This window comes from Microcaecilia unicolor, chromosome 6 (assembly GCF_901765095.1).
Source record: "Microcaecilia unicolor chromosome 6, aMicUni1.1, whole genome shotgun sequence".
Lineage (NCBI taxonomy): Eukaryota > Metazoa > Chordata > Amphibia > Gymnophiona > Siphonopidae > Microcaecilia > Microcaecilia unicolor.
In genome coordinates, this window is record NC_044036.1 from 138,361,871 (window position 1) to 138,387,859 (window position 25,989).

Sequence of the window (25,989 nt, forward strand, 5' to 3'; positions counted from 1 at the left end):
ATTTCAGCTCCTAAAGTGATCCATAGATATGGCCTTGATTTCTTGTTTTTAAAGCTGGTGCCACCAGTAACTGCATACGTGCTTTTAAAATGTCTAGCTCAATACGTTTTATGTTGTTGTTTTTTTTTTTTACATCTGATATATCCCCCCCTCTCTCCTTTATCTTCCAGCTTAGTCAGAACCAGTGCTGGAATCTCCCCCCCCCCCCCCCAATCTGTCCAATGCCGCAGTGATCCTGGGGCCAGAGCCAGGCACCAGGACTCTTTCAGGAACCCTCCAATCAGGGGTGTAGATGTGATTATAAAAATAACTATGGATCCCTCCCCCCAGGGCCGGCCAAATCATTAGGCAAGACCAGGGGGGTCACCTAGAGCAGCAACTTCAAAGGAGGCAGCAAAAAGCAGCTACAGTCAAGGCAAAGCAATAGTCCTGGCAGCCACACAATCTGCTCTTTCATGCACAGGGAGAGGGACTTTCCACATAAACCCTTTACTCAGATACCTGACTCTTAGAACCTGCCCTCATTAGGTATATAAAAGACTAATATTTAAATGTGTGACGTCCAATTATGTGTTTTGACAGGATTGTTCTGAGAGGTTTGGAATTGAGGTGATCATGACTGTTGACTTTATCAAAATCTCAGGGGAGTGCCTAGGGGCTTTGAAGATAATTGGGAGGGGGGGAGGGGGTTCACCTATGACACCTAATATACTCCACTGGCCCTCTCCCCCTTCTCTGCAGCAACCCCTGCTCAGCTCATTTTGGGAGCTGAAGGCCCAAACTGGAGGTCAGAATGGGAAGCTTCCACATGGCACCATGCAGCACAGTCACTGACCCATGGGTTGGCCATCATTTTGGTGTAATCACTTATTAACATTACAAAATGGCGTCATGACTGCTCTTATACTGTGTCTCAATAAATTAATGTATTCAAGGAACAGAAGAACTGCCACACTGGAACAAACTACAGGTGCATCTAGACAGTCCAGCCTCCTGTGTCTGATGCAATGCCAAGAGGAAGTGATTAAGAAACTAGGTGAATGTAAGGGGAAAGGGAAATGGGACTTGATAAAGCACCTTTCGGAGGTTTTTGCAACTACATTCAAAGCGGTTTACATATATTCAGGTACTTATTTTGTACCAGGGGCAATGGAGGGTTAAGTGACTTGCCCAGAGTCACAAGGAGCTGCAGTGGGAATGTAGACATGCCTAATCCCTGTCATAATGTTCCGCTTTCCTGTAGTCATGGCTTAGGGGCAGTGGCGTAGCCACAGGTGGGCCTGGGTGGGCCGGGGCCCACCCACTTAGGGCTCAGGCCCACCCAACAGTAGCACATGGTAATGAAAATGCTGCTGTCCACAATACTGGTACCTTCGCATGCTCAGTTTTCAGCGCATGCCTGCTGCAGACTACCAAGGTGGAGACTGGAGAGAAGCATTTTTCCACCAGCTGAGATATTTTTTTGGTGTGGGGGTGGGGGAGAGAACATTTGGTGCCCACCCACAATCTGCTGTCTGGCTACACCCCTGTTCAGGGGTGCACTGAATGTAGGGTGACATTCTTGATTCCATCTGTTCAACTTTTCTCTTTTGGATCCCAGATATGCTATTTGACTTCAGTGTCCAGTGACATTCAGGTTAAACTTACTGCATTCCCTGGAGATCCAGCTGGTCCCATTGATCCTTGTGACCCCTGAAACAGCAAAAGAGAGACCCCAGTAGTATAACTACTACTACTACTTGTCATTTCTATAGCGCTACAAGGCATAAGCAGCGCTGTAGGATAAAGATACCAAACACCCATCTCTCTTAAGTGACCCCACCTCAAGAGAGATAGCAAAGTAGTACAACACAGAGACAGCCCTTTAAAGCTTAAGACAAAATTCAAAAGTGCTGCTCACAAGATGTGTGATATAGCCCACTGTGGGGGTGCAGGAGTGAGAAAACAAGTAAAGAGGATCCATGGGGGGGGGGGGGGGGGGGGGGGAGGGGACCAGAAATGTATATTTGCCTAGGGCCCAATATAGAGTAAATCGAGCCCTGTTGATAGGGTGTAATCTATTAACATGCAAACCTTGGGTTATGTTCAATGCTCAGTATTGCTTTCATTGTAGGCTTACCTTCTGTCCAGACAGGCCAGATGACCCCCGTTCTCCCTAATAATAGAAATACAATTAAAAAAAACAATGTTAATCCACCTTCTTATTCTCATCTATTTTTAAATTCATTTCCATTATATTTCAGTGAAGAATCTGTTGGGTCGATTCTCTAAGAACTGCTGATCATTAAAGATAAACAGTTAATTTTACACAGTTATCTAGAGGAGTATTTTCATCCAGATATTACCAGTTAGGTTTCCAGCTGAAATTTTCTTTAAATCTATCTGGTCAAAATTAGATTTTAGTTCGCCTTTATTTATTGCTATTTCTAATGTGTAAGCAACACAAATAATCTCAAAATTAGATTTCAGACAGCGATTCGTTTGCCTAGAATCAATGGTTCTCAACCCACTCCTCATGACACATTTAACTAGTCTGATTTGCAAGATGTCCTCAATGACTATGCATGACGTACAGTTACATGCTATGGAGGCATGCAAATCTAGCCCATGCATCTCGACGGTGGTCATCCTTAAGACACAGCCAACCAGTCAGGTTTTCAGGTCGACCCTGAATATTCAATATTAAGTAGCGAATTTAAATGCCTAGTTTGGCTTTTTCTTGATTTTCATAGACTTTTTTGGTTTGTTTCACAGATTTTTGTTATGTGTGGTAACTGGTCAGCAATGTCTAGTTGGGTATGCATGCACCTCAATGTACTCAATGAACAATGGTAGAGATTTCAGGAACATTCTCCTGAACATGTAAAATCAACTTGTTTTAATTACTACAGGAGAATGTAGAAAGACTCTTGCACCTGTATTACAATACAGCAGCAGTTTAAACATGAACCGCCTCGATTTGTTTACAAAGCAGTTATATAAATGAAAAGCAGTGGTACCCGTGAGGTTAATTCTACAGTCAGTGAATTTATGCACTGGTTTCCCAGTGACTTTAATCAATTACAACACTGATTAGATCACAAGGAATCCCTGAACTTTCTGCCTACCCCCAAAAGTTCCCTGAAGGAGGTCTCACCTTCTCTCCAGATTCACCAGCCTCTCCAGTTAAACCACGGTCCCCCTATTGCAAACATTAAAAAAAGATATATAAGGATATACTAGGTTATTACTGTTTCCCCCAGTTTCTTCCCTTTCTGGCTCAGAACATTCACTGGCAATATCCCTCTCTGCCAATAACCCGGTATTTCCAGACACAAAGAGAAGGGGGAAGGGAGACAGCAGTAAAGATATATCTCAGGCATCAAAAAGCACCAGTGTTTGCAAACAGAGCAAGATACGATTTATCTGAGTTACATAATTGTGCAGTGACATGGAGACTCATTTTCAAAGTACTTAAGACTTACAAAATTACATAGGTTATTCTGGGGGCTCATTTTCAAAAGAGAAATACTTCCAGTGTCATAAAGCAGCATTTGGACACGTTTCTTCTCAAAACATCCAAATTGCTATTTTCGAAACCTTTTTTTTGCAGACGTTTGTCTATGCAATTTGACTGCAGTGCATCCAGATCATAAGGGGGCATGCCGGAGGCATGTCAGGGGCGGTATAGGGCATTCCTAATACTGGGACGTTTTATAGCCATAATGGAACAAAATGAAAGCATGTAGGGCTACAACTTCGTTTTGGTCTAGAACTGTTTTTAGAACGAATAAGGCACAAAAAGATGCCCTAAATGACCAGATGACTACTGGAGGAAATCAGGGATGACTCCCCTTCCTTCCCCAGTGGTCACTGACCCCTCCCACCCCTCAAAGAAAAAAAAAAACAGTACATAGCAGCTTGTATGACAGCTTCAGACATTATAGCCAGTTCTATTAGAGCAGAAAGCAGGTCCCTGGAGTAGTCTAGTGGTAGGTGCAGTACACAGTAGATTGGAGAACTCGGGCTCATATCACACTCTACCTGTTACACTTGTGGTGGAAACTGTGAGCCCTCCCACACTCACCACTGTACCCATAGGAGCCAACTTTTCAAAATTATTGGGGGTGCTAAGCCCAGTGGAAATAACCTTTCCTTGGACACACACAAGGAATTTTCTCAATATTGGGGGTGCTCAAGCACCCACAGAGTTGGCTCCTATGACTGTACCCACAGTGGTGACCCCTTCACCCATAAGGGCTACTGTAGTGATGTACATTTGGGGGCGATGGGTTTTGGAGGGCTCAGCACACAATATGAGGGTATGATGGTGATATGTGTACCTGGAAGCTTTTATATGAAGTCCACTGCAGTGCCCGCTAGGGTTCCCCATTGCTCTCCTGGGATGTCGGTGTGGCCAGTCTACTAAGAATGCTGACTCCTCCTACATCACAATGGCTTGATTGTGCATTTTTCACTTGTACTTTTTTTTTTTAATGGACCAAAAAGATAAACATATAGAGATGAAAATATCTAGCATGTGGCTATTTTTGAAAAAAAGCTAGACGTTTTGCTGTTTCAAAAATGACTATCATATTTCCTATTCAGTTCGGAAGTTTACCACAAAACGTCCAAAGTCTGATTTAGATGTTATATTGAAAATGCCCCTCTATGTAACATAAGAACATAAGAGTAGCCATACTGGGTCAGACCAATGGTCCATTTATCCCAGTATCCTGTTTTCCAAATGGTAGCCAAGCCAGGTCACAAGTGCCTGGCAGAAACCCAAATCATGGCAACACTCCATACTACAAATCCCAGGGCAAGCAGTTGATTCCCATGTCTGTCTCAATAGTAAAATATGGAATTTTCCTCCAGGAATTTCTCCAAATCTTTTAAAAATCCAGATACACTAACCGCTGTTACCACATCCTCCGGGAAAGAGTTCCAGGGCTTAACTATTCGTTGAGTCTAAGTGCTTTGAAAATATGCCTCATGATGGCGTAATGGCCTCTATGTCATAAGGTGCAAATATAGGATATATCTGAATATTTATATTTCTATATATCTATAGTATATCTTTATCTATTATTTATCTATGTTCTTATTTACATATAAACGGGAGAGAAGAAGGAGCGAAATGCAAATCTGGGAAGACAGGGAAAAGGAGAAAGAGAAGAAATGAGAAAATAGGAGAAAAAGAGAGAGGAGAAAGAGAAGAGGAGATGAGAGAACTGTTGAAGATAAGCAGAGTTGCTGAAACTGCAGCACTTATAGTTTAAGAGAAGGTGAGTGGAAAAACCAGGTTTTGACTGTCTTCTTGAATTTAGCAATGGAAGACTCATGACATATGTGAGGAGGGAAGGAGTTCCAGAGGAGTTGACCAAGATAAGAGAAAACGTCTTTCTCTCTACCTCAGAGTCAAGAATAACTGAAGCAAGTCACTCAGGTATAGGAATCAAACATAATTCAAATTACTGCTCCCTGGACACAGTGAAGGAACTTTCTCCATATTGGGAAGGCTCCCACTAAGGCATTTTACTCAGTCCAGTGCATAAACCTTGCAGGAGAGATTCAGCTAAGAGGAAATAAGATTACAGAACAGAAAGCTAATTCTGTCACTGATTTTGCATCCATGATGACAGTGAATTTCCTCGTGTGTGTTCTTCCCTGCTGTCTCCAAAACTCTCCATATCCCCTAAAGAGTCATCCTCCAAATGTGTGCCTAAAGAACATTTCCTGCCTTCATCTTTTCTCCTCATACTTACTTTACTGCCTTGTTCACCAGGAGGGCCTCTGGGGCCCTAGACAGAGGAAGTAAAAAACAAAAAAGCAGTCATATGTTGGTACACAAACACTGATGTATCTACAAGGCTGTTTCAATAACTCAAAACTACGTAAAATTAACTTGATTAACAATGTATAATCCAACTTGACAGAAACTACTACCCAAAGTGAGCAGAATACAAATTAACAACAGTGAGCAATTATTCCTTCAATGGGGCTTTTGATAGTGATTAAATATTCTCTGAGTGTTAGAGGCCCAGAGAAAAACTCATCCAGAAACTGCAGTGACCTCTGGCAAATAACCTGATCACTGGAGCTGATTACATCGTTAATGCCTGCAGAGAGTTGCCCCTCCTCTTCCAGTTGATTGGGCCTTTCCATCTGAGGAGGAGCTTCTTGAGATTCTCAGTTGAAATGAGGAAATATTTCAGGGTTATCATTAGGAGTCATTTTCAAGTTCTACTGTTGATTACTTCCTCGGCAAAATGTTGGGGGACACAACTGAAACCAAATGGTGGAGTTTGTATATATTTACCATGGTTCAGGACAGTGTAGCTACCTCATATTTCTCTTGAACCAATTGCTACACGAATACACAGTTTAACATGGGATGTATGCCAGCTTAGGAGCTCATTATATTGAGCAGTCCATGTCAGGGCAAGATTTCCAGCGCCAGTGATCAAAAGAGACTGTTGTGCTGGCCACAGGTCCTTCTTTCTGCCGTGTCCCTCTTCCTGTGTAGTAACTTCCTCTTGCGCAAAGGCAGGACACGTCAGGAAGAAGGACCTGTGACCAGCACAACAGTCTCTTTTGATCACTGGCGCTGGAAATCTGTAGCTGGCAGAGCACTCTCTCTCGTTCGCTGCTGCAGGAAGGAGGCAGCAGTGGTGGGGGAGTAGTGGTGACAGCAGGGGATGGGAGCAGTGGTAGTGGTGGTGGGGGGCAGCAGAAGGGTCATGAAGATTGTTTGCCCCAGGCCCAGCTTTGTCTCTCGGTAGCCCTGGTCCACGTTACCCCATCCAAAGGTTCCCATAAAAGGAAATGTATATTAGTTCAGCTAAAGAAGTTGCTGTTTGGAATGTGACTCACTCGATCTCCGGGATCCCCTGTACGCCCTGGTAAACCTGGAAAACTTTCTCCTGCTTCTCCCTGGAAAAAAAAAAAAAAAAGACAATGATTATGGAATACAAAAATATAATGAATATATACGAGGTACACATATATTTCGTACATTAACAGGAGAAATCACTATTTGCTCATAGAAATTTAGCTTGTGTACGTGTGATTCTAATATATTTGGGAAACAATATTTTATCCACTGTGGAATACAATTCTTCAGAGAAAGGAAGCAACAGAGCACTAGTAGTTTGGAATTCAGTTCTCTCACCTTCTGACGTATTGATTAAATTCAGAGTCTTCCTAAGGCTATCTGTTGCCCTAGGTGAGCCTTCAGCATCTATCCTTCCCAATTCCCCTTCCCCCATAGTCCAGCATCACCCCTTCTCTAAGCCCTACCCCATGTTCAGCATCTCCCCTTCCCTACCACCCTCTGTGACCAGCATCTTCCCTGTTTCCAGCTTCTCCCCCTTCATGTCCAGCATCTCATATTCCCTTCGTCCCGCATCACCACTTTCCTTCTCTACCCCCTCCCATTGTCATTGCTACTGTATTGATGCTGCTTTCTTGCCTCTGTCTGGACATACAGCACAGTTGTCAGTGTGGCACCTGCCTGCACTCAAAGGTATGTAGCCCCTGTCCCCTCCAGTGCAACCTGCTCTGTCAGAGGAGTGAGATGTGACCGTTTTGAATGCGGGAAGGTGATAACAGGCACTGGACCATGAGGACAGTTGCTCTACAGTTCTGCTGTGCTGGCTGCGCTGCCCTGGGTAGTTTTTCACCTTCTAATACCTGAGGAATTTACAGGAAGGGCTGAAGATGATCAGAGGCTTGCCTGACTCTCACTATTGAAAAAGTGAAATAGCACCCCCCACTGGGAGGACTAAGTGGAGGACTCTTGCTCAGCTTAGAGGGAACAGTACTTTGAAAATTAACAGGAAGGGCTGGAGAGAAGCTTGCCTTCTGCAGTCAGGAGAATCTTTAATAGGAAATACACCCTCCTTACACACATTATCAATTTATTTATTTATTTATTTATTTGTTGCATTTGTATCCCACATTTTCCCACCTCTTTGCAGGCTCAATGTGGCTTACAACACATCATGAGTAGTGGATACAAGAAGAGAATAGACATTTGGTATTACAGAGGATTTTGGTTACGTGTTAATGATAAAGCGTAATAATGATACAACAATAAAACTATTTTAAGGCAGTTTTGGATACATATGGGGAATTTCACATGTGTTGATCTTTGTGATATATCTTGTTGAAGAGATGGGTCTTCAGTAGTTTGCGGAAGCTGGTTAGTTCGTCGATCGTTTTTAGGTTGGGCGGCAACGTGTTCCAGAACTGTGTGCTTGTGTAGGAAAAGGTTGATGCCTGCATAAGTTTGTATTTTAGACCTTTACAGTTGGGGAAATGAAGATTGAGGAATGTGCGAGATGATTTATAGCGTTCCTGGGTGGTAATTTCTTCATGAAAACAGTTAATAAACCCCAGTAAGTAAAAAATAAAATTAAAAAGGGTAAAAAAAAAAAAAAAAAAAAAAAAGAGGAAAATGACATGAGGTGTAATGAGAAGTTAGTAACTTGTAATACCCATCCCAAAGTCCACCTGAGTCTGAAAAGGATTACAGATTACGTTTCATTTGTGCTATGATGGATAACTCAAAAGGGGAAGTGCAGGACTGGCATGGAAAAGAAACAAAATCCCAATTTCCGCTAAGCCTCTGAAATCGGTCCCACTACCCTTCCCGCAACACCAATAGCTTTTTTTCTCACCCCACCCACTTACCTTTTCTCCCTTCTGTCCAGAAAAACCAGATGATCCTTTCAGACCTGGAGAGCCAGGCAACCCGGGAAGACCCTTAACAATAGCAGCAGAAGAATACAGTGAATTAGCCGTGGTATTTGCAGTGAAGTGATATTGTTTAATATTAATAATAATAAAAAAATAATCTGAGCCCTATAGTAAAGTAAGCTCCATCATCTTTTCTCAGTCCCTTTCAGTTTGACATATTAGAGTAATTTCACTTTTGTTTGATAAATCCATCTCCCTTATTAATTCATAAACTCAATCTAGGTTCAAACTATATAATTGGTTACACATATTATACTAATTACTCTTTAGAAACCATTTATCATTTTAAAAAATTCTTTATTAATAAATCAATATAATTTTCCTAAAATAAATCCGTTCCCTTAACCCATAGTTACACCCAATTAATCCATACACACTCACATTCACCAACACATTTAAAATTACACACAATTCTCCAAAATACTATTACAGTACAACATTAAATAACATATATCTGGCAATATTTTGCATCAATATGTGATCATAGTTCTTTTAGTCACTTGTCAGTCCAGTGCTCTGAAGTCTCCCACCAAAGCAACCTTACTTCAAATCACTTTCAATGAATCAAAATCATCAGCTTTGTGGAGTAATAATGTTCTTTCTTACAACAGACCATCATAATATCAGTGATAAATCATGGGCAGTCAATGATGATGTCAGTCATAAGTATCCAAGATGCCCATCTTCACTGTTAACAGTATCAAATGTTCCAGATATATATATATTTTTTTGAAACCATTATTGCACTTCTTTTTAGAGTTTCACTCTTTCATATTCTTTTGGTATTCCACCATACGACCAGGACCCAACATGCTCATGTTTCGCTATAAAAGCGTCATCAGGGGTCTTGAATTCTAAACAAAATAACAGTGGGTTAACTATAATCCTACCTAATATACATCATAATTAAAAACTGTTTTTAATTATGATGTATATTAGGTAGGATTATAGTTAACCCACTGTTATTTTGTTTAGAATTCAAGACCCCTGATGACGCTTTTATAGCGAAACATGAGCATGTTGGGTCCTGGTCGTATGGTGGAATACCAAAAGAATATGAAAGAGTGAAACTCTAAAAAGAAGTGCAATAATGGTTTCAAGAAAATATATATATATCTGGAACATTTGATACTGTTAACAGTGAAGATGGGCATCTTGGATACTTATGACTGACATCATCATTGACTGCCCATGATTTATCACTGATATTATGATGGTCTGTTGTAAGAAAGAACATTATTACTCCACAAACCTTATTAATTCATGAGATTTCCAATACTGGTGGACTTGAGAGAGTTCTGGGACCTCATTATTTATTCCTTTTTTCAGACGAGGATGATTATTTTTTTTTCTAATTATTTCCCTGGGAGCTCTGTTTCTGTACAAGTGTATAGCTTGGTTTTAATTTGGAAATTGCAAAAAGAAAAGGAAAAAAAAAAAGAGATGCTAGAATGATTTCATCTAGAAATGGAGCCTTTTCATGTCAGGCACCTTTTATGAGGAATAAGCTCCGGCTTGGATGTTAAACACTACAGGAATCCACAATTAACAATGAAAATCACTTTGCCTGATGTTAACCTCCACTTCTGATGCAAAGAACAAAGGAAGTAAATATGTATTTTGAATAATAGTTTTGAACCAGGTGATTAAAGTTCTTTTCATTCCCATCTGAGGTCAGTTTTCATGCTATTTGCATTTCTGCTAAGTCTGCAGGGTACTTTTTACCTGGGTGTTTGCATTACGTTTCAAAATAAAAGTCCCACATTTTCATTTGGAAAATCACCTAAGAAAGTTGCATCCACACATAATTACACTAGCATTCTTTTTTTTTTTTTTTAACTTAAAAATACAAACATACATGTTCACTCTGGATTTATTACTAAGGGGCCCTTTTACTAAGCCACGCTAAAAGGTGGCCTGTGCTACCTTTAACCCATACACCAGGGGCGTAGCTACGTGGGGCCATGGGGGCATGGGCCCCCACAGATTATGCCCTGGCCTCCTCTACATTTGACCCCCCCTGCTGCTGCCACCGCCCTCCCCCGCCACCACATCAGGTACCTTGTTTGCTGGCGGGTGTCCCCAATCCCCGCCAGCCAAAGAGTCTTCTTCAGCGCCGGTCGACTCCAGCGCCTTCGTTGTGTGATCATCTGTTTCTGATGCCTTACGTCCTGCACCGTGCATGTAGCCCCGTGCAGGATGTAAGGCGTTGGAAACATGATCACACAACGAAGGTGCCGGAGTCGACTGGCGCTGAAGAAGACTCTTCGGCTGGTGGGGATTGGGGACCCCCGCCAGCAAACAAGGTACCTGATGCGACGGCGGGACAGGGGTGGTGGCAGCGGTGGGGGGGGGGGGGTCAGCGGCAGGGGGAGGCGGCTAAAAAGTGCCCCCCACCTCAGGCTGTGGCTCCCCTCCCACCGAGGTCTGGCTATGTCCCTGCCACACGCTAAGGCTACTTTTAGCGGGGTGCTAAAATAGCCACTTTTTGCACTAATTTCCCAATTACCACATGACCATTACCTCAAGATCCCTTACTGTCACCTATTTAGAAGGTGGTAAGCGATCCCGCGCTAACCCCAAGTTAATTGGGCAGTGCACGGTAATGTACCTGTAGCATCCGATTAGCCTACTTTCTGCCCATAGACACGCATCCTGTGCCAAAGCATGGGATTAGCGCTCGCTGATGGGCACACTGCCACGAGACACCTCAGCACATCCCGTGGCACTGCTTTTTACCATGCAATAAGTACACACTAGTGCCTTCCATGGCTTAGTAATCATCACTTTGGAAAACAGGTTCTTGCTGTGAAAGTTACGTACTCACCGGTTCACCTGGTTCTCCTCTGGAACCTTCACCACTGACCAGTCCAGGGGGTCCCTAGAGACAAACAAAGATGTTACATTTTCTTCTGTTCTTCCTATGGAGCAGCCCTGGATTCTGTAGGCTGCTGCACAGCCATGGTGGAACATGCAGAGATTCATTTTGGGCCTGATTAGAAATATTCCTGGTGGAAAGTTATATGTCATCTGAAGCCAAATAGCTCTATAGAAATTTGAAAAGTAATAATAATAGATTTTCATTTAATGTTTCAATGTTTTTATTGATGATCAATCAAAATATATACAGCGAATAATTTAACTTAACCGAAATGCAATTGGCAAAAATTATTCAGAAGGTAATCAAAAGAATATAGTCAGTCATCAAACTTTTTAAACAATATTTACCCTGGGCTGTTATTGTATTCCACGTCCATACTTCACATGAATAGCACAACACAACCAATCAAGACCAACTAAGTTAAAATAAAGTCATAATGAGCAGCAAATATACACACAGACGGGAAGGAACCAGGACAATCATTGAAGAAAGCAAAGGGACCGTCGACTGTCCTTAGGAAGTTTTTGTGTTGGTAAAAAAGAAAAGAAAGATTGGTTTTGTTTTTTGATTTTTCTTTAATATTTTGGATAATAGTGTATTTGCTGTACCAGTTTTCATCTTTTATAAGATGGTTTCTACTTTTCCACCTGAGGAGGATGACTAACAATTTGAAAAGTATCGTAGATTCCAGTAGGTTGGGAAAGGAACGTTTTCAGCAGTGCACATGTACTAGGCACCAATGAATTGCCACATTCATTGCCTTTTGAAATACACTTCATGATACAAATAGAAAAATATGTAGTGAACACAAACATAAACTCTATGGTCCCACTGTTTTAACGCATGCAAAGAAGGAAGTCACTTACTCTCTCACCTCGTTCTCCTTTGTCTCCCTAGAATTGGAAAAACAGAGAACACGATGTAGTATGGTACATTCCATAGGTTGATATACCACAACTTAAAAAAGATTTACCATATTAAAAGCCCACTCGTATTGTGTCTTCAGGCGTTGCCAAACGTGGCCCTCACTGCACAGACGCTCAGCATTTGTCACACAGTGAACTGCTGCCGAAGCCAACTCTCAGAATATCTTGTTCATTTTAAAATTAGAATATAAAACTTTTAGGTCCACTTCCTCCCTGTTTTACTTAAATAATTGTTTTCTGAAGAGCTACAGTAAAGTGTCTACGTCAAGGTTGTCCAACCTTGGTCCTCAAGGGCCGGAATCCAGTCAGGTTTCCAGGATTTCCCCAATGAATACGCTGCCTCCATTGTATGCAAATAGATTTCCTGCATATTCATAGCATATTCATAGCAGAAATCTTGAAAACCTGACCTGGCGAGGGCCAAGGTTGAACACCCCTGGGAGTCACGCATGACTTCTGAACAGGAGGTTAAGTGCCAGGATTTCAAGCTGACAAAGTAACAATGGAATGAAAATACAGCTGTTGTACATTTTCTTAGGCTTCTGCAGCTGGAGTTATGAGCATTGTGACTGTCCAAGTCATGCCACATCCAGGTAAGTGGAACTGATATTTTAGCCTGAAGAAAGCCACAAAACAATGGCTGAAGCATCAGTTCCACTTACTTAGAGAGACAAAATGACCACAACTGTTTTTACATGCATTAAATGTTTTACTCTGTGGTTCCTGCATGGATGCCATTGTGTACCTATTCGATTTTGTTTCATTCATACCTTGATAGATAACCCTGGGGGTCCTTGTGGGCCAACACGTCCTGGAAGCCCAGGGTCTCCGTCAATTCCTCTCTGTCCAGGGAGTCCGGGTTGACCAGGAATTCCCTATAGAAAATGGAAACTACGTTTTGGTGTAATAAAAACCACAAACCACATAGATTTTGCTGGAGTTCCTGTTTAAATAGGACAATCTTGCGGTGCTTGTTGGTAACTCATGAGAGTGACAAAGTAGTAGGGATCAGGGATGTAGCTGTGGGGGGGGCCATGGGGGCCTAGACCTCTGCAAATTTTGTCTGGACCCCTGGTTTGGCTGGCGGGGTCCCCACGTTCACTACCTGCCCCCTGCTCTTCTTTCTTCTTGCTCCTCCTGTGCACGCTGATGCTCAGCAAGAAGAAAGACGAGCAGGGGGCAGGCAGCGAACGCGGCTGCTCTGGAGACCGGTGCTGAAGAAGGCTTCAGCTGGTGGGGGTTGGGGACTCCTGCCAGCAAAGGTATTTGTTTGTGAGGGGAAGTGGCAAGGAGGCGAGGCAGTGGGGGGCAATGCGAGGTGACGCGTGGCGGTGGGGAGGCGGCACTCAAAATGTGCCCCTAACCTCGGGCTCTGGCCCCCTCCCACTGTAAGGTCTGGCTAAGCCCCTGGTAGGGATAGGCTGTCATTTGCAGGAATATATCCCATGACAATACAAAACAACAGGAAAAAATCCACAACATTCTGCTTTTTCATTCACTGATAATAGTACACACTCTTTGCACAAAGGGCGCGCTCTTAACGAAACTGATCCTGTAATGACAAAATAGCCAAGAAAACCTGAATACAATGAAAATTCCTGGAAACGACACAACACACAAATGTTCTGGCTGCCCATCCTGAGCTGGAGGAATCTCGGTCGTCTTCTTTATTTTTGGTTGGGAGAAAGTCACAGTGTCTAACTGAACAGCTACAATACGAGAAGGGCTCCTGTTACTCACTGGATTTCCGGGTTCTCCTTTACTGCCTGGCAGTTCTCCTGCACCTGGAACAGCCTACACAAAAGACAAAAGAATTAGAACCTTTGAATCACCCACTGCATGACATCTCCAGGCTCTGAACCTAACAAAGAGGGATTAACAGGGCTTTGCTCAGATGGAAATAGTTCGGATTTCTACAGGATCCTGGATTCCACTGCACAGGATTCTTGTTACAACACTTGGCAAGTCCAAGTAATAGATTTCAGCCAGGGCCAACCCTTTGATCTGAAGCTTCACCCAAGGTGAAGACCCAAGAAGATGCATCAAGCCCTTTGTTCACACGGGGTTAATCAGTTCAGGGAGAACTTTTATCAAAAGATTCTAGCAAATGTGTAGCATAATGGATAGAACTTAGCTGAAACTGAGGGTCCCTTTTACCAAGCAGCAGTAAAACAATGGCCTGCAGTAGTGTAGGCTCGTGTATTGGGAGTACGCCGGGCCAGTTTTTACCGCATCTACAATAAAGTGCTTTTTTTAATGGGATGGGAAAAGGGCCTGTGGTAAAAATGAAACCAGCGCACGCCCAAACCTGGCTTGAGCCCTTAACGCCACCCGTTCATCTAGCGGAAAAGGCTCATGTGCTACACATGTGGTGACCGGTCGGCATGCGCCAATTACTGCGCCTAGGAGGAAATTCGCCAAGGCATTATGGGTGAGCGCCAAACCTGAAATTACTGCCAGGAGGGTGCACTGGCCTGGCGGTCATCTCATTTGGGCGCGGTGCTGCACACGTGTAGAGCCTACAGCGGCTTAGTGAAAGGGTCCCCTCAGTGTTAGGTGGCTCTCTATTTTGGGGGGGGGGATCCTCTCAAAACAGGGACCCTTTTATCAAGGTACAGTAAAAGGGGCCCCTGTGCTAGCGGTGGTTTTTGATGTGCGCTGAGGCCTTTTTTACTGACACGTGTAAAAAGGCCAAAAAAAATAGAAATGGCCGTGCAATAAGTTCACACTTGCAGCGTGGCTGTTTCGTTGGGGGGGGGGGGGGCCACTTACGCTAACCCGATGGTAACTGGGCAGTGCCATCTCTCTCCTCTTCAATCTGTTCAAAATTCTGCTGCACGACTAATATTCCGCCAGTGTCGTTATGCTCATATTAGCCCTCTCCTCAAGTCACTTCGCTGGCTTCCTATCCATTTCCGCATACAGTTCAAACTCCTCTTATTGACCTATAAGTGCATTCACTCTGCAGCTCCTCAGTACCTCTCCACTCATCTCTCCCTACATTCCTCCCCGGGAACTCCGTTCACTGGGTAAATCTCTCTTATCTGCACCCTTCTCCTCCACTGCTAACTCCAGACTCCGTTCCTTTTATCTTGCTGCACCCTATCTCTGGCCGTCTTCAAATTTAAGCTAAAAGCCCACCTTTTTGATGCTGCTTTTAACTCCTAATCCTTACTCACTTGTTCAGTACCCATGTTTTCTCATTCCTACCTTAGTAATTCTCTTATCTCTTGTATGTCCTGTTTGTCTGTCCTAATTAGATTGTAAGCTCTGTCGAGCAGGGACTCTCTCTTTATGTCCAGTGTACAGTGCTGCGTACATCTAGTAGCGCTATAGAAATGATAAGTAGTAATAGTAGTCTTTTGCATTCCGGAATCTTGCCACTCTTTGGGATTCCAGAATCTTGCCACTTTTTGGGATTCCGGAATTTTGCTACTCTTTTTCTTTTCCTTATTTGTCCTGTTTGTCTGTCCTGATTACATGGTAAGCTCTGTTGAGCAGGGACTGTGTCTTCATGTTCAAGTGTACAGTGCTGCGTACGTCTAGTAGCGCTATAGAAATGGTAAGTAGTAGTAGTAGTAGTGCCACACACTGCTCAGTTACCACCAGATAACCCTTGTGTTAAAAAAATCAGACATGATTTTCTGTAGCTCTGGAAATGGCATTTCGCTGGGGGCGGAACTACTGCCGGGGCCCACATTAGGTCGGTGGTAGTACTGGTTTGGCACGAGGCAAGCCTGCTGCTGCTACGCACCAACCCTTTAGTAAAAGTGCCTCTTGACTAATTGTAGACATATTTGCAGAAAAAATATGATTGTGTTCCAGTTTTGAGAATCTATCTGTAGCGGTCTACAAACATCACCAGCCTACCGGTTCTCCTTTTGGTCCAACAGGTCCACGTTCTCCCTGAATTGAAAAGACAAGAATGGTGAAAAGAAATGTGGAAAGTTCCAGATGGAATAACGTTCTCACATAGAAGCTGTAGCTTTACTTACAGGGTTTCCTCTCAAGCCGGGTAAGCCTTGACTACCCTAGAAATGAAATGAAAGATGTAACTTGGGCACAACTAAGTAGTGAAAAAAGTTCAAGAGTGAATTAAGAACAGCCACAGCTTTTATTTATTTACAAATGCTTGATATTCCATCTTCTGCAAGCTAAGCATCAAAATGGTAACAATCTAAAAAGCAGATTTAAAAATTATATACATGCATCAAATATCAAAAGTTGTGCTATAGTGGACAATGTGAGCCATGAAATGCAGTGTGTGATTTTTGCACTCCTGCTAAGTTTTTTATGCACTGCTTTTCTATGCATGCAAATAAGGGATGCAGAAATATAGGGGTCCTTTTACTAAGGGGTGCCGAAATATGGCTTGCGGTAGTGTAGGCGCATGTTTTGGGGACGTGCACAGAAATTTTTCAGCACCCCTGTAAAAAATACGCCTTTCTAAAATTTTTGCCGAAAATGGACATGCAGCAAAATCAAAATTGCCACACGTCCAATTTGGGTCTGAGACCTTACCACCAGCCATTGACCTAGTGGTAAAGACTCACGCGGTAACCGGGCGATAATGACCTACGCGCGTCAAATGCAACTTGGCGCATGTCTGTTACGCGCACCCGAAAATAAAAAAAAAACAAAACAATTTTCGGACACACACCAAAAATGAAATTACCGCAAAAGCCACATGGTAGTTGGGCGGTAGCTTCACTTTGGCATGCGTTGGGTGCGCGTAGACGCTTACGCGGCTTAGTACAAGGGCCCCATAGTCCATGAAATTTAGCTATGGGAATATTCACAAAAAATGTTACAAATTCCCCATATAGTCCTCGTGGTGCAGTGTTTTGTTCAGTTTTAAAGTGAACGATTAGCCAAATGGTTAGTACAGCAGGCTGACAACCAGGGGAGCCTTCTCCAAATCCCACTGCAGTTGTTTGTGATCTTGGCTAAGTCATTTAACTCCCCCAGGTTAGCACACAGAAAAGGGGAAATTAATGCAAAAACGCTTTAATGCTTTTAAATCGAGGAGGTTCTCACTGAAAATCAGCACTAAACTCTTTTGTCAGCCCTGCCCGGAAAGGCCCCAAGCCGTCCCTTTTGTAACCAGAATAATTTATCCGCCTTGTGAAATTTGGGTGTCAAATGTCTTTAGTTATAATTCGTGTTTATTTTTTTTTATTTACCATCATTTCCTGTTATAGTCCACTGATCTGGGGAAACTGTCCTCCTTGAGCGGGTTATAATAAATATATATAAAAATACAACTTGATTTTTTTCAAGGATTTGGCACATTGAATTCCATCGTTTGCAATTATTACAAAATATGATTTAAAAAACCCAACTCATAAAAGACACAAGAAAACAGGCACATTTTACACATATTTTCAGGGAAGAACACTGGATCTAGTTCAAAGTATTAATTTTGGTTTACAAAATCAAGAAATACAAAATTCCTGCCCCTTTCTTTAGATACCTCATTCCGTATTTACTTAATAGAGCCCTACATTCTTCGGATCAGAATTTCCTCGTTATACCTTCTTTCCGTTATATACATCTGCAATCAATTTGTGATTCTATTTTCAGTGACATTAGTCCTACATTTTAAAACCGATCCAAATTAAGTTACTCAGGCCATCATGATCTAAAGCCCCTGCGCTGTTCCAAACAGCGCTCTAAAAATAGAGCTTGGAACATCGCAGGGCTTTTCTGCATAGATGATCAAAGATAATGCATGCAAATCTAAGCAGTGCTATTATCTTTGATTATCATGTAGAAGTGCGGGAGAATTGTGCCTGAGCATGCGCTCAGCACAATCCTCCCGCACTAGACCTGTCAAAAGCCCAAACCTGTCAAACAGCCTGCCCCGAGGTCTGAACAACAGGGGCTGGAGGTCCGGTGGGTCTTCAGCCCCCCCCCCCAAACCCCAGAAAACATCGTGGCCGGCGGCAGCCAAACCCTCTCCCACCCCCCCCCCCAGCGACCGGGGGGGGGGGGGGGGCTGGAGGTCTGGTGGACCTCCGTTCCCCCCGATGATCCCACCCCCTCCATGTTCAGGGAGGGCTGGAGATCCGGTGGGTCTCCAGCCCCCCCAAACCCCCAGAAATTGTGAAGTGGCCGCCTCCGGCCAAACGCTCTCCCTCACCCAGCGACGGGGGGGTGGGGGCTGGAGGTCCGGTGGCAGCCTGCCTCCCTCCTCTTCCAGTCGACCCCGCTGCAAAATGGTGGCGCCCAGCCCTGCCCATTGCATCCTGGGATGCGCTGGGCGGGGCTACAGACCATGTAAGGGAATCGCTCCCATACATGGTCTGTAGCCCCGGCCAGCCCCGGCTGGGCGCCGCCATTTTGCAGCGGCGTCGACTGGAAGAGGAAGGAGGCAGGCTGCGTCCCTCCTCCAATTAAATGTAAGGGGGCCGGGAGGGGGGGTTGTCACCACGGACCACCAGGGATTTAAAGGAGAACGCTGGGGGGGGGGGAGGAGTTGGGGTGGGCTGGAGGTCCACCGGACCTCACTGGACCTCCAGCCCCCCCTCCCAGTCGCTGGGTGGGAGATCGTTTGGCCGGAGGCGGCCACGTCACAATGTCTGGGGGTTTGGGGGGGGGGGCTGGAGACCCACCGAATCTCCAGCCCTCTGTGAACATGGGGGGTGGGATCGTCGGGGGGACCGGAGGTCCACCGGACCTCCAGCCCCCTGTTCGCGTTTGCCTTGGGGGAGAACAGGGGCCTGCCAGCATGCAACTGCATGCTGGACAGGGCTCACCATTCCTCCCCAATGATCCGCAAAGTCTAACGCCAGCTCGGAGCTGGCGTTGATTTTGCCGCGGCCAGTGACCCAATCTTTGGTGCGCTGGACGCTGATCATTGGGGATGAATGCGTTAAGCGCTGATTAGCATGCATTTGCAAGCTAATTGCGCTAGAAGCCCTGTTTAGCATGCATGCTGAGCCCTCGAGTGCGTTGTTTCAGGCGCTCGAGGGCTCTGATCATGGGTCGGCTGCAAGCTCCAGTATGGCGTTAACAGCCTCTAGCGCTGGAGTTTGTTTTTGATCATGAGGGCCTCAATGTTTAAAACTAAATTAAAGACTTGTCTATTTAAATTAGCCTTTAAATTAAATCTGGATGATGACATGTAGATTGGAAGAAGAAATGGCAAGAGGTCCTGGATTGAACAATTTTGGCTCAATATTTTGATTTCTGTTATAAATAAATTATGTTCTTATTTTCTTTTCATTTTCTATATCCATCTTGTTAAATGACACCTATGTTGTTGGCAGCCTGCAAATAGGTGGGAAAATGTGGGGTACAAATGTAACAAATAAATAAACCTGCTTATTATACTTTCAATTCCAGTCATAAATGGAGGCCTTGGAAATTAAATCCTCAGAGTGAACATTATATAAACTCCTGCAGTTGTCTAAACCGAATATGTGTTCCACTCTTACTTCTACCTGGGAAAAGGAACTAGATGTTTCACTTTCCAGTAAAGAATGGGAACTTGGTTGGACAAAAACCATGTGTTCTTTATCAGCTGCCCTTTTACAATCCACTTATTTTATTTTTCACAAATCCTATTGGACGCCTGCAAAACTTGCTAAAGTAAATCATAGTATATCAAATTTATGCTGGTCATGTCGATCTGCAATGGGATCTCTTGATCACATGCTTTTTCTGTGTCACAACTTGTAGCCGTACTGGAAAGCAATATGGGACATTTAAAAAAAATTAGTTGCTATTTCAGATATTTTGTTGTTTAAAGTGGTTTGTCAGTTCCATTAAAACATGCAAAATTGCTTAATTTGATGATTTCACTTGCTCTTCACTAAATTGCTTTACATTGGAAAAACTGTATGTCTCCTTTCATGAATGGTGGAATTTGCTTTGTTCGTAGCTCCCATAAAATGTGGTCATATTTTGTCCTTTCGTAAAACATGGTCATTGTTAGACAACTATGTTAATGGATACTTTCATGTAATTTTGTAAGGCCAATTCACCCTTTTTAAAGTATGCACATATACTGTTTTGCTTTATTTTTTTGTTAATGTACTGATATGTTAGGTTTGCTTTATTGTTTTTGGTTTATTGATTTTACTTTAGTTTTTGAAAATGTTTGGCGATTTATTGGTTGTATTATATGGTGCTTGTTCACTTCTTGTAAACATATATGTTACTTTTGTATTATTCTGAAAACTTAAAGATTTTTAAAAAATAACAACAAGAGAATAGGACGAATGATCCATGACTTACAGGTAGGCCAGGGGAACCTGGGTTGCCAGAGCGACCAGGACTTCCGGGAGTGCCATCTCTCCCTGGAAAACCCTGGTGTGGAGAGAAGAGCAATATTTCATTTACCTTGCAAAACCATTATCTTCCACATAATTAATTGTCATGATGATTATTCATTTTTGGTTGGGTGGTAGCAAAGAAACGATCGTGGACAAACCCAGAGATTCCAAGTTACCCAGTTCATGGCTGGAGATTTTGGGACAATGCTGGGTTTCTGATCATCCCATCTTGTTGCATTACGGGGCCTGCAGCATTGATTTCGATAGGCAGCATCAGGCACTACAAATCCCATGCTGCTTTGGGGGATGTAAGTTCAAAACCAGAACTGTCCCAAAATCTCCAGACTGGAACTGGGTAACTTGGCATCTCTGCAAACCTTTCAGAATTCACTAGTTTTGAAAGGACACTTCTGTCTCTAATTTTTGCAAATAAGAGGGCCCACCCCACCCCCCTCCTTCATTTAGCCACTTCTTTTCCTAGATTTCTTGTACAGATTGATTTTGGCCAAAGCTTCAGTTTTTCCACCCAGTTAAAATGGCTGCTATAGAAGTAGCTCCTGATGCTTTCTCTCTTTAATCCACCCTGCTGGCCTGGAGGATCTAAGTGAAAACGTGCAGGATAAGTGAGGGAGGAAGGTGAGGGGAGCCTGAACAGAAGATACAGTTCAGCACTTGAGACTATGCGTTTCTTGGTTACCTACCTGCTCCCCCTTCTGTCCTTGGATCACTTTAGAATCACCAGGGGGTCCACGTAGCCCTGGAGGACCTGGCAAGCCCGGTAAACCATTCTGTCCCTAAGCAAAAAATATACGAAAGTCTATTAGATATAAGAAAATGTGTCAATCTTCCTTCTCCTTCATGGGAGTTAAATTCTGGAATGATCTTCCTGCAACTGTTAGACATCTTAATAACCTTTTGTTATTTCAGAAATGTTTAAAAACATGGTTATTTGAAAGATTTCTGTACTGAGCATTAAATGGCAAGACTAGCTTTTAGTGATTTTAATATTTTGCTTGGTTATTTTTAATGTATTGACAGCAATGTGCATTGGGGAGCTTGTTTACTGGGTTACTAAACAGCTGTACTGTCTCCTCCTTTTCTGCAGAGGTTCACCCACCATTGCCCCGTAGTTCTTCTTTCTTGGTTGTCTTACTTACTACATTCGTGGTGGCACCTCAGATATCCTGTACAGTCCCAGGACAAATTAAGCAGTCTCGGAATCCAAGAGAGAAGGAGCAGCCGAGAACCAGAACAGCCAGGGTTCAGATCCTACGTCTCTCTGGCAATTCACTTTCCCTCCTGTTGCCCCAGGTACAAACTAACCCTTGAGATTCAGATGATGGCTGTCAGAGTTTTTTTAAAGCACTGATTGCTGCCAGTTAAATTAAACCCAGGTATTAAATGCTGGCCATGTCTGGGGACCATCATTTAATATCCGGCTGTGACCGGTCAAGAGTTTGCTAGCTAAAACTTATGTGGGGTTCCAGAGGATACAATAAAAAGTTTATTCTTTTTATACCACCATAGTTTCGACGTCCTGAAGTCATTGGTCCATTTCCCACTTTGCTTTTCTGTATTTGCACCCCGTGGGATTTTGTGTTCATCCAATCTGTGGAGAGCCTTCCCCCTGGGTTCCAGAGGATATTCAGCAGTGGTGTAGCTAGGTGGGGCCACAGGGGCCTGGGCCCACCCAAATTTCTTCTGGGCACCTGGTTTTGCTGCAGGGGGTCCCCAACCCCTGCCAGCTGAAGCTTTCATCCAGCGCCGGTCTCCAAGCGCTGCCGCGTTGCCTGCCCTGCTCTCTCTTCCCCTCACGTCTGGCACAATTTCACTAAAAGGAGCATGCAGGACGTGAGGGGAAGAGACAGCAGGGCAGGCAACATGGTGGCGCCGGAGACCGGCTCTGGACAAAGGCTTCAGGCGAGGCAGCGGGGAGCAGTGGCAGAGGGGGGGGGGGGGGCAGTGAGGCGGTGGCATTACAAAATGTGCCTCCCACCCTCTGCGAGGTCTGGCTACGCCACTGATATTCAGTCAGGACCCACATAAGATCCTCCCCCTTCTGTATGCCCAGATAAAATATTTGCAATTCTTTTCACCAATTATCATAAAGTAGCTCATTTGAAACATGATTGTAATGTCCTCCATCAACCATTAGGACGAGGGGTATGTCTAGCAAGCTGGGCATGTGTTGGTCCAATTCCTCTGGTCTCTCAACACCCCACCCCATTCCTATCAACCAAACCCACCCTGACCCAGCACTGATTAGCACTTCTGTAAATTTGATATTTGCCAGGCTAACCAAAGCAGGAAGCAGCTCGGTTGCATTCCCAACTGTTAAAGATTTGTGTGATGCCACTAAGTGTACTGAAGGTTATCCCATGCTATATTACACATGATGAAAAAAGAGATTGCATTTATTAACATAATAAATAATACTTACAGTTTCTCCTTTCTGTCCCATTTCACCCTGAAACACCAAAAATCAAAACGTAATCAAACTCCTTCCCAGATCAGCATGAAATGAATGACACATATTTAGGCAGGTAGTGTTATAATGAATCCACCCCTAAACACAAGGAGCTTGTACAGCCCAGTCTTCATATGGTGCTATAGAAGTATGACCATTGTGCAGGAGATTCTGCTTGCACCGAGTCTGTGTTTGTAGCATGCAACTATTCCCATCTCCATCTCTGACTCACTGGTTTAGACTGGGTCATTGCAGATGCACCATGGTTGAGAAGGACCATTTAGCCAAGCTTCTAAAACTTACAGCCCCTAACCATAGGTGATCTCAGGCAGGACCTGCATATCACAAGCATGGATGTAAAATCAATAGTGTACAATAGTGCAAGCGCACAACCAACATTCTTGATTTTCAGGTACTTGGTTGCAGAAAATGTTTAGGTTCAGTATTAACTTAAGCAGTCACCCTATGACACTGATCATAAAGGTTCATGGGAGGGATAGTAAATACGACACCATTTATTTCACATTCTGCCTAGCGAAAGAAACCTTGATTGGAGAACCAACAAAAAGCCAAGGAAGCAACAGGGCAGTCTATCTGCAACATTCGAGATGGCAACAAGAAAAGCAGAAAAGACACAAAAAAAGGAAGTCCAAAGTAAATTTATTCAGCCAACAATGCCTGACAAAGGTTGTGTTTCGCTCACTCATGGGCTGCATCAGGGGCTATAAACAGACAAACATGTGCATATCAATAATACATATACATAAAAACATATGCAAAACTCATTAAAAACATATCAAAACTGCGCTTTTTTTGTTGCCATCGCAAACCAACAATTATTATTGATATTTAATATATTTAGCTATCGGATGGCAATGTAAGCAAGCACTGCAGCACAATTTATTGCAAGCAATGATGGGAGAATATTTTTTTTACAAATGTTAACTAGTTTGGCAAACCAGTGAGAAGTTTGTAGATTTTCTGAATACGTTCGGCAAACTTCCTTTAAAAAAGTAATGACGCAATAAATTATTTAGATGACTACGAAATGGGTTTCATGAAGGTTTTATTCAGTTTCTGGGGGTTATAGTGAGGAAATTCAATGCAAATTCAGGTATCTAGCAAATCTGCATTGAATATGCTCAGGCTAGATTAAAAATTTCCTGGTGAATCTGAACCCAGCTAATATCTGCCTGGTTCAGGTTTTTCAACTCAAATTTTCCACACATCCCTAATTAAAAGTAGAAGCAGGGCTCTGTCCATTTCCACAGAATGCATACTTAGGGGAGATCTCTTTGTATTGCAATAACATTCTTAACTTCATTTTAGCACCAGTGGGCATTCCTGAGAATGGTTTTTACTATTCTGAATCCTCTCCTAGGTATAGAATAATAGTCAAGGAATATAACTCACCCTTGGACACTGGATGGCACAGTGCTCTTGCTAACCGGACAGCGGAGAAAGAAACAGAAATTCCATGTTAAAATCTGGTTCATGTGAGTTAAGTCACAGCATGGCACTGATTTCTTAATTTTTTCTTTATGGTTTATCAAAGACTGCCCAACCTGTGGACTCTGCTGCTGCCTGGGAGACTCACCAGCAGTAGAGGCCACGTTCATAGCCTGAAGATTTCTCCCTCGGTGTGGGGGACCTGGGCCTCTCACAGTTGAGAGCCAGCCTTGGACTGGTAAGATGTAGCAGACAAATTCATGTCCAGTCCAAATCAAAGTTTGGGTAAATGGATGTGTTGTTCTGGTTTCCAAAATAAGCCATCTGTATGATGAGGGAATCAGGACTGCAGGCATTGGATCAGGTAGCCAAGAATGGCTTCCTGGTTCCCAGAAACCTCTTTTCAAGTCCAAAGGTCCAGTCATGTTCCTTCAGCACTTCACCTTCCCCATTCCTAAAGCATTAGCCTAATGGCTAAAACACCTTCCTCATGGAGTTCCAGGTTCAAGCCATTTTCCCTAGTACAGAGCTTCCCAAACTGTGGGTCAGGACCCCATATTGGGGTCACAAAATCCACATTTGGAGTTGAGACCTGGGTGGGCTCTCCATATGTATATATGCTTGAACTGGTTGACTTACCACCTAGAAATAGATCCAGTCTCTCACGATCCTACTTGAACCTACACTACCCAGACTGTAATGGCCTTAAATACAAATCTATTTATGCCTCCAACTTCACATTTATAGGCACACAATTGTGGAATGCTTTACCCAAATTAGTCAAATGTACCCAGATCTACTTAAAATTCAGAAACTTATTGAAGACTGTACTGTTCAAAAAGGCTTATTCTCCAGGCTCAACATAATTCAAATTAACTTCTAGTCTAACAAAGATTCCAGGACACTAATTATCTTTTACATATCGTCGTTGCAAATGTTGTTTACTATCTTACTTTTAAACTGTATAATTGTACTTCATGCATTGTAGCCTTTTCTACAGATATGTGTAAGCCACATTGAGCCTGCAATTGGTGGGAGAATGTGGGATATAAATGTATTAAATAAATAAATAAATAAATGTACATCATTATTCTGCATCTCGGGGGGGGGGGGGGGGTGTCATACAGTTTTATTTGGCCATGACCATAGGGTCACAGCCACAAAAAGATTGATAAGCACTGGTCTAGCAACCATCCTGTTCACCCATTTGCCAGTCCTGGCCCTACAAGAATCTAGTTGCCCTGC

At 43.3% G+C, this 25,989-nt stretch overlaps 1 protein-coding gene across 5 annotated transcripts in view; it reads right to left on the reverse strand.

Annotated features, from left to right (window-relative positions):
- Positions 1–25,989, reverse strand: part of COL7A1 (collagen type VII alpha 1 chain) — a 260,266-nt gene that overhangs the window by 134,921 nt on the left and 99,356 nt on the right. For all 5 annotated transcript variants that reach the window (XM_030206399.1, XM_030206395.1, XM_030206397.1 and 2 more), the window contains 16 exons: positions 24,709–24,738; positions 23,269–23,295; positions 21,530–21,622; positions 20,791–20,862; positions 16,545–16,580; positions 16,420–16,455; positions 14,290–14,343; positions 13,320–13,424; positions 12,490–12,516; positions 11,570–11,623; positions 8,677–8,748; positions 6,856–6,915; positions 5,748–5,783; positions 3,137–3,181; positions 2,120–2,155; positions 1,648–1,692 (listed from right to left, as the gene is read on the reverse strand). In XM_030206399.1, the coding sequence (XP_030062259.1) occupies positions 1,648–1,692; positions 2,120–2,155; positions 3,137–3,181; positions 5,748–5,783; positions 6,856–6,915; positions 8,677–8,748; positions 11,570–11,623; positions 12,490–12,516; positions 13,320–13,424; positions 14,290–14,343; positions 16,420–16,455; positions 16,545–16,580; positions 20,791–20,862; positions 21,530–21,622; positions 23,269–23,295; positions 24,709–24,738 (828 nt within the window). The remainder of the gene's footprint in view (positions 1–1,647; positions 1,693–2,119; positions 2,156–3,136; positions 3,182–5,747; positions 5,784–6,855; positions 6,916–8,676; positions 8,749–11,569; positions 11,624–12,489; positions 12,517–13,319; positions 13,425–14,289; positions 14,344–16,419; positions 16,456–16,544; positions 16,581–20,790; positions 20,863–21,529; positions 21,623–23,268; positions 23,296–24,708; positions 24,739–25,989) is intronic.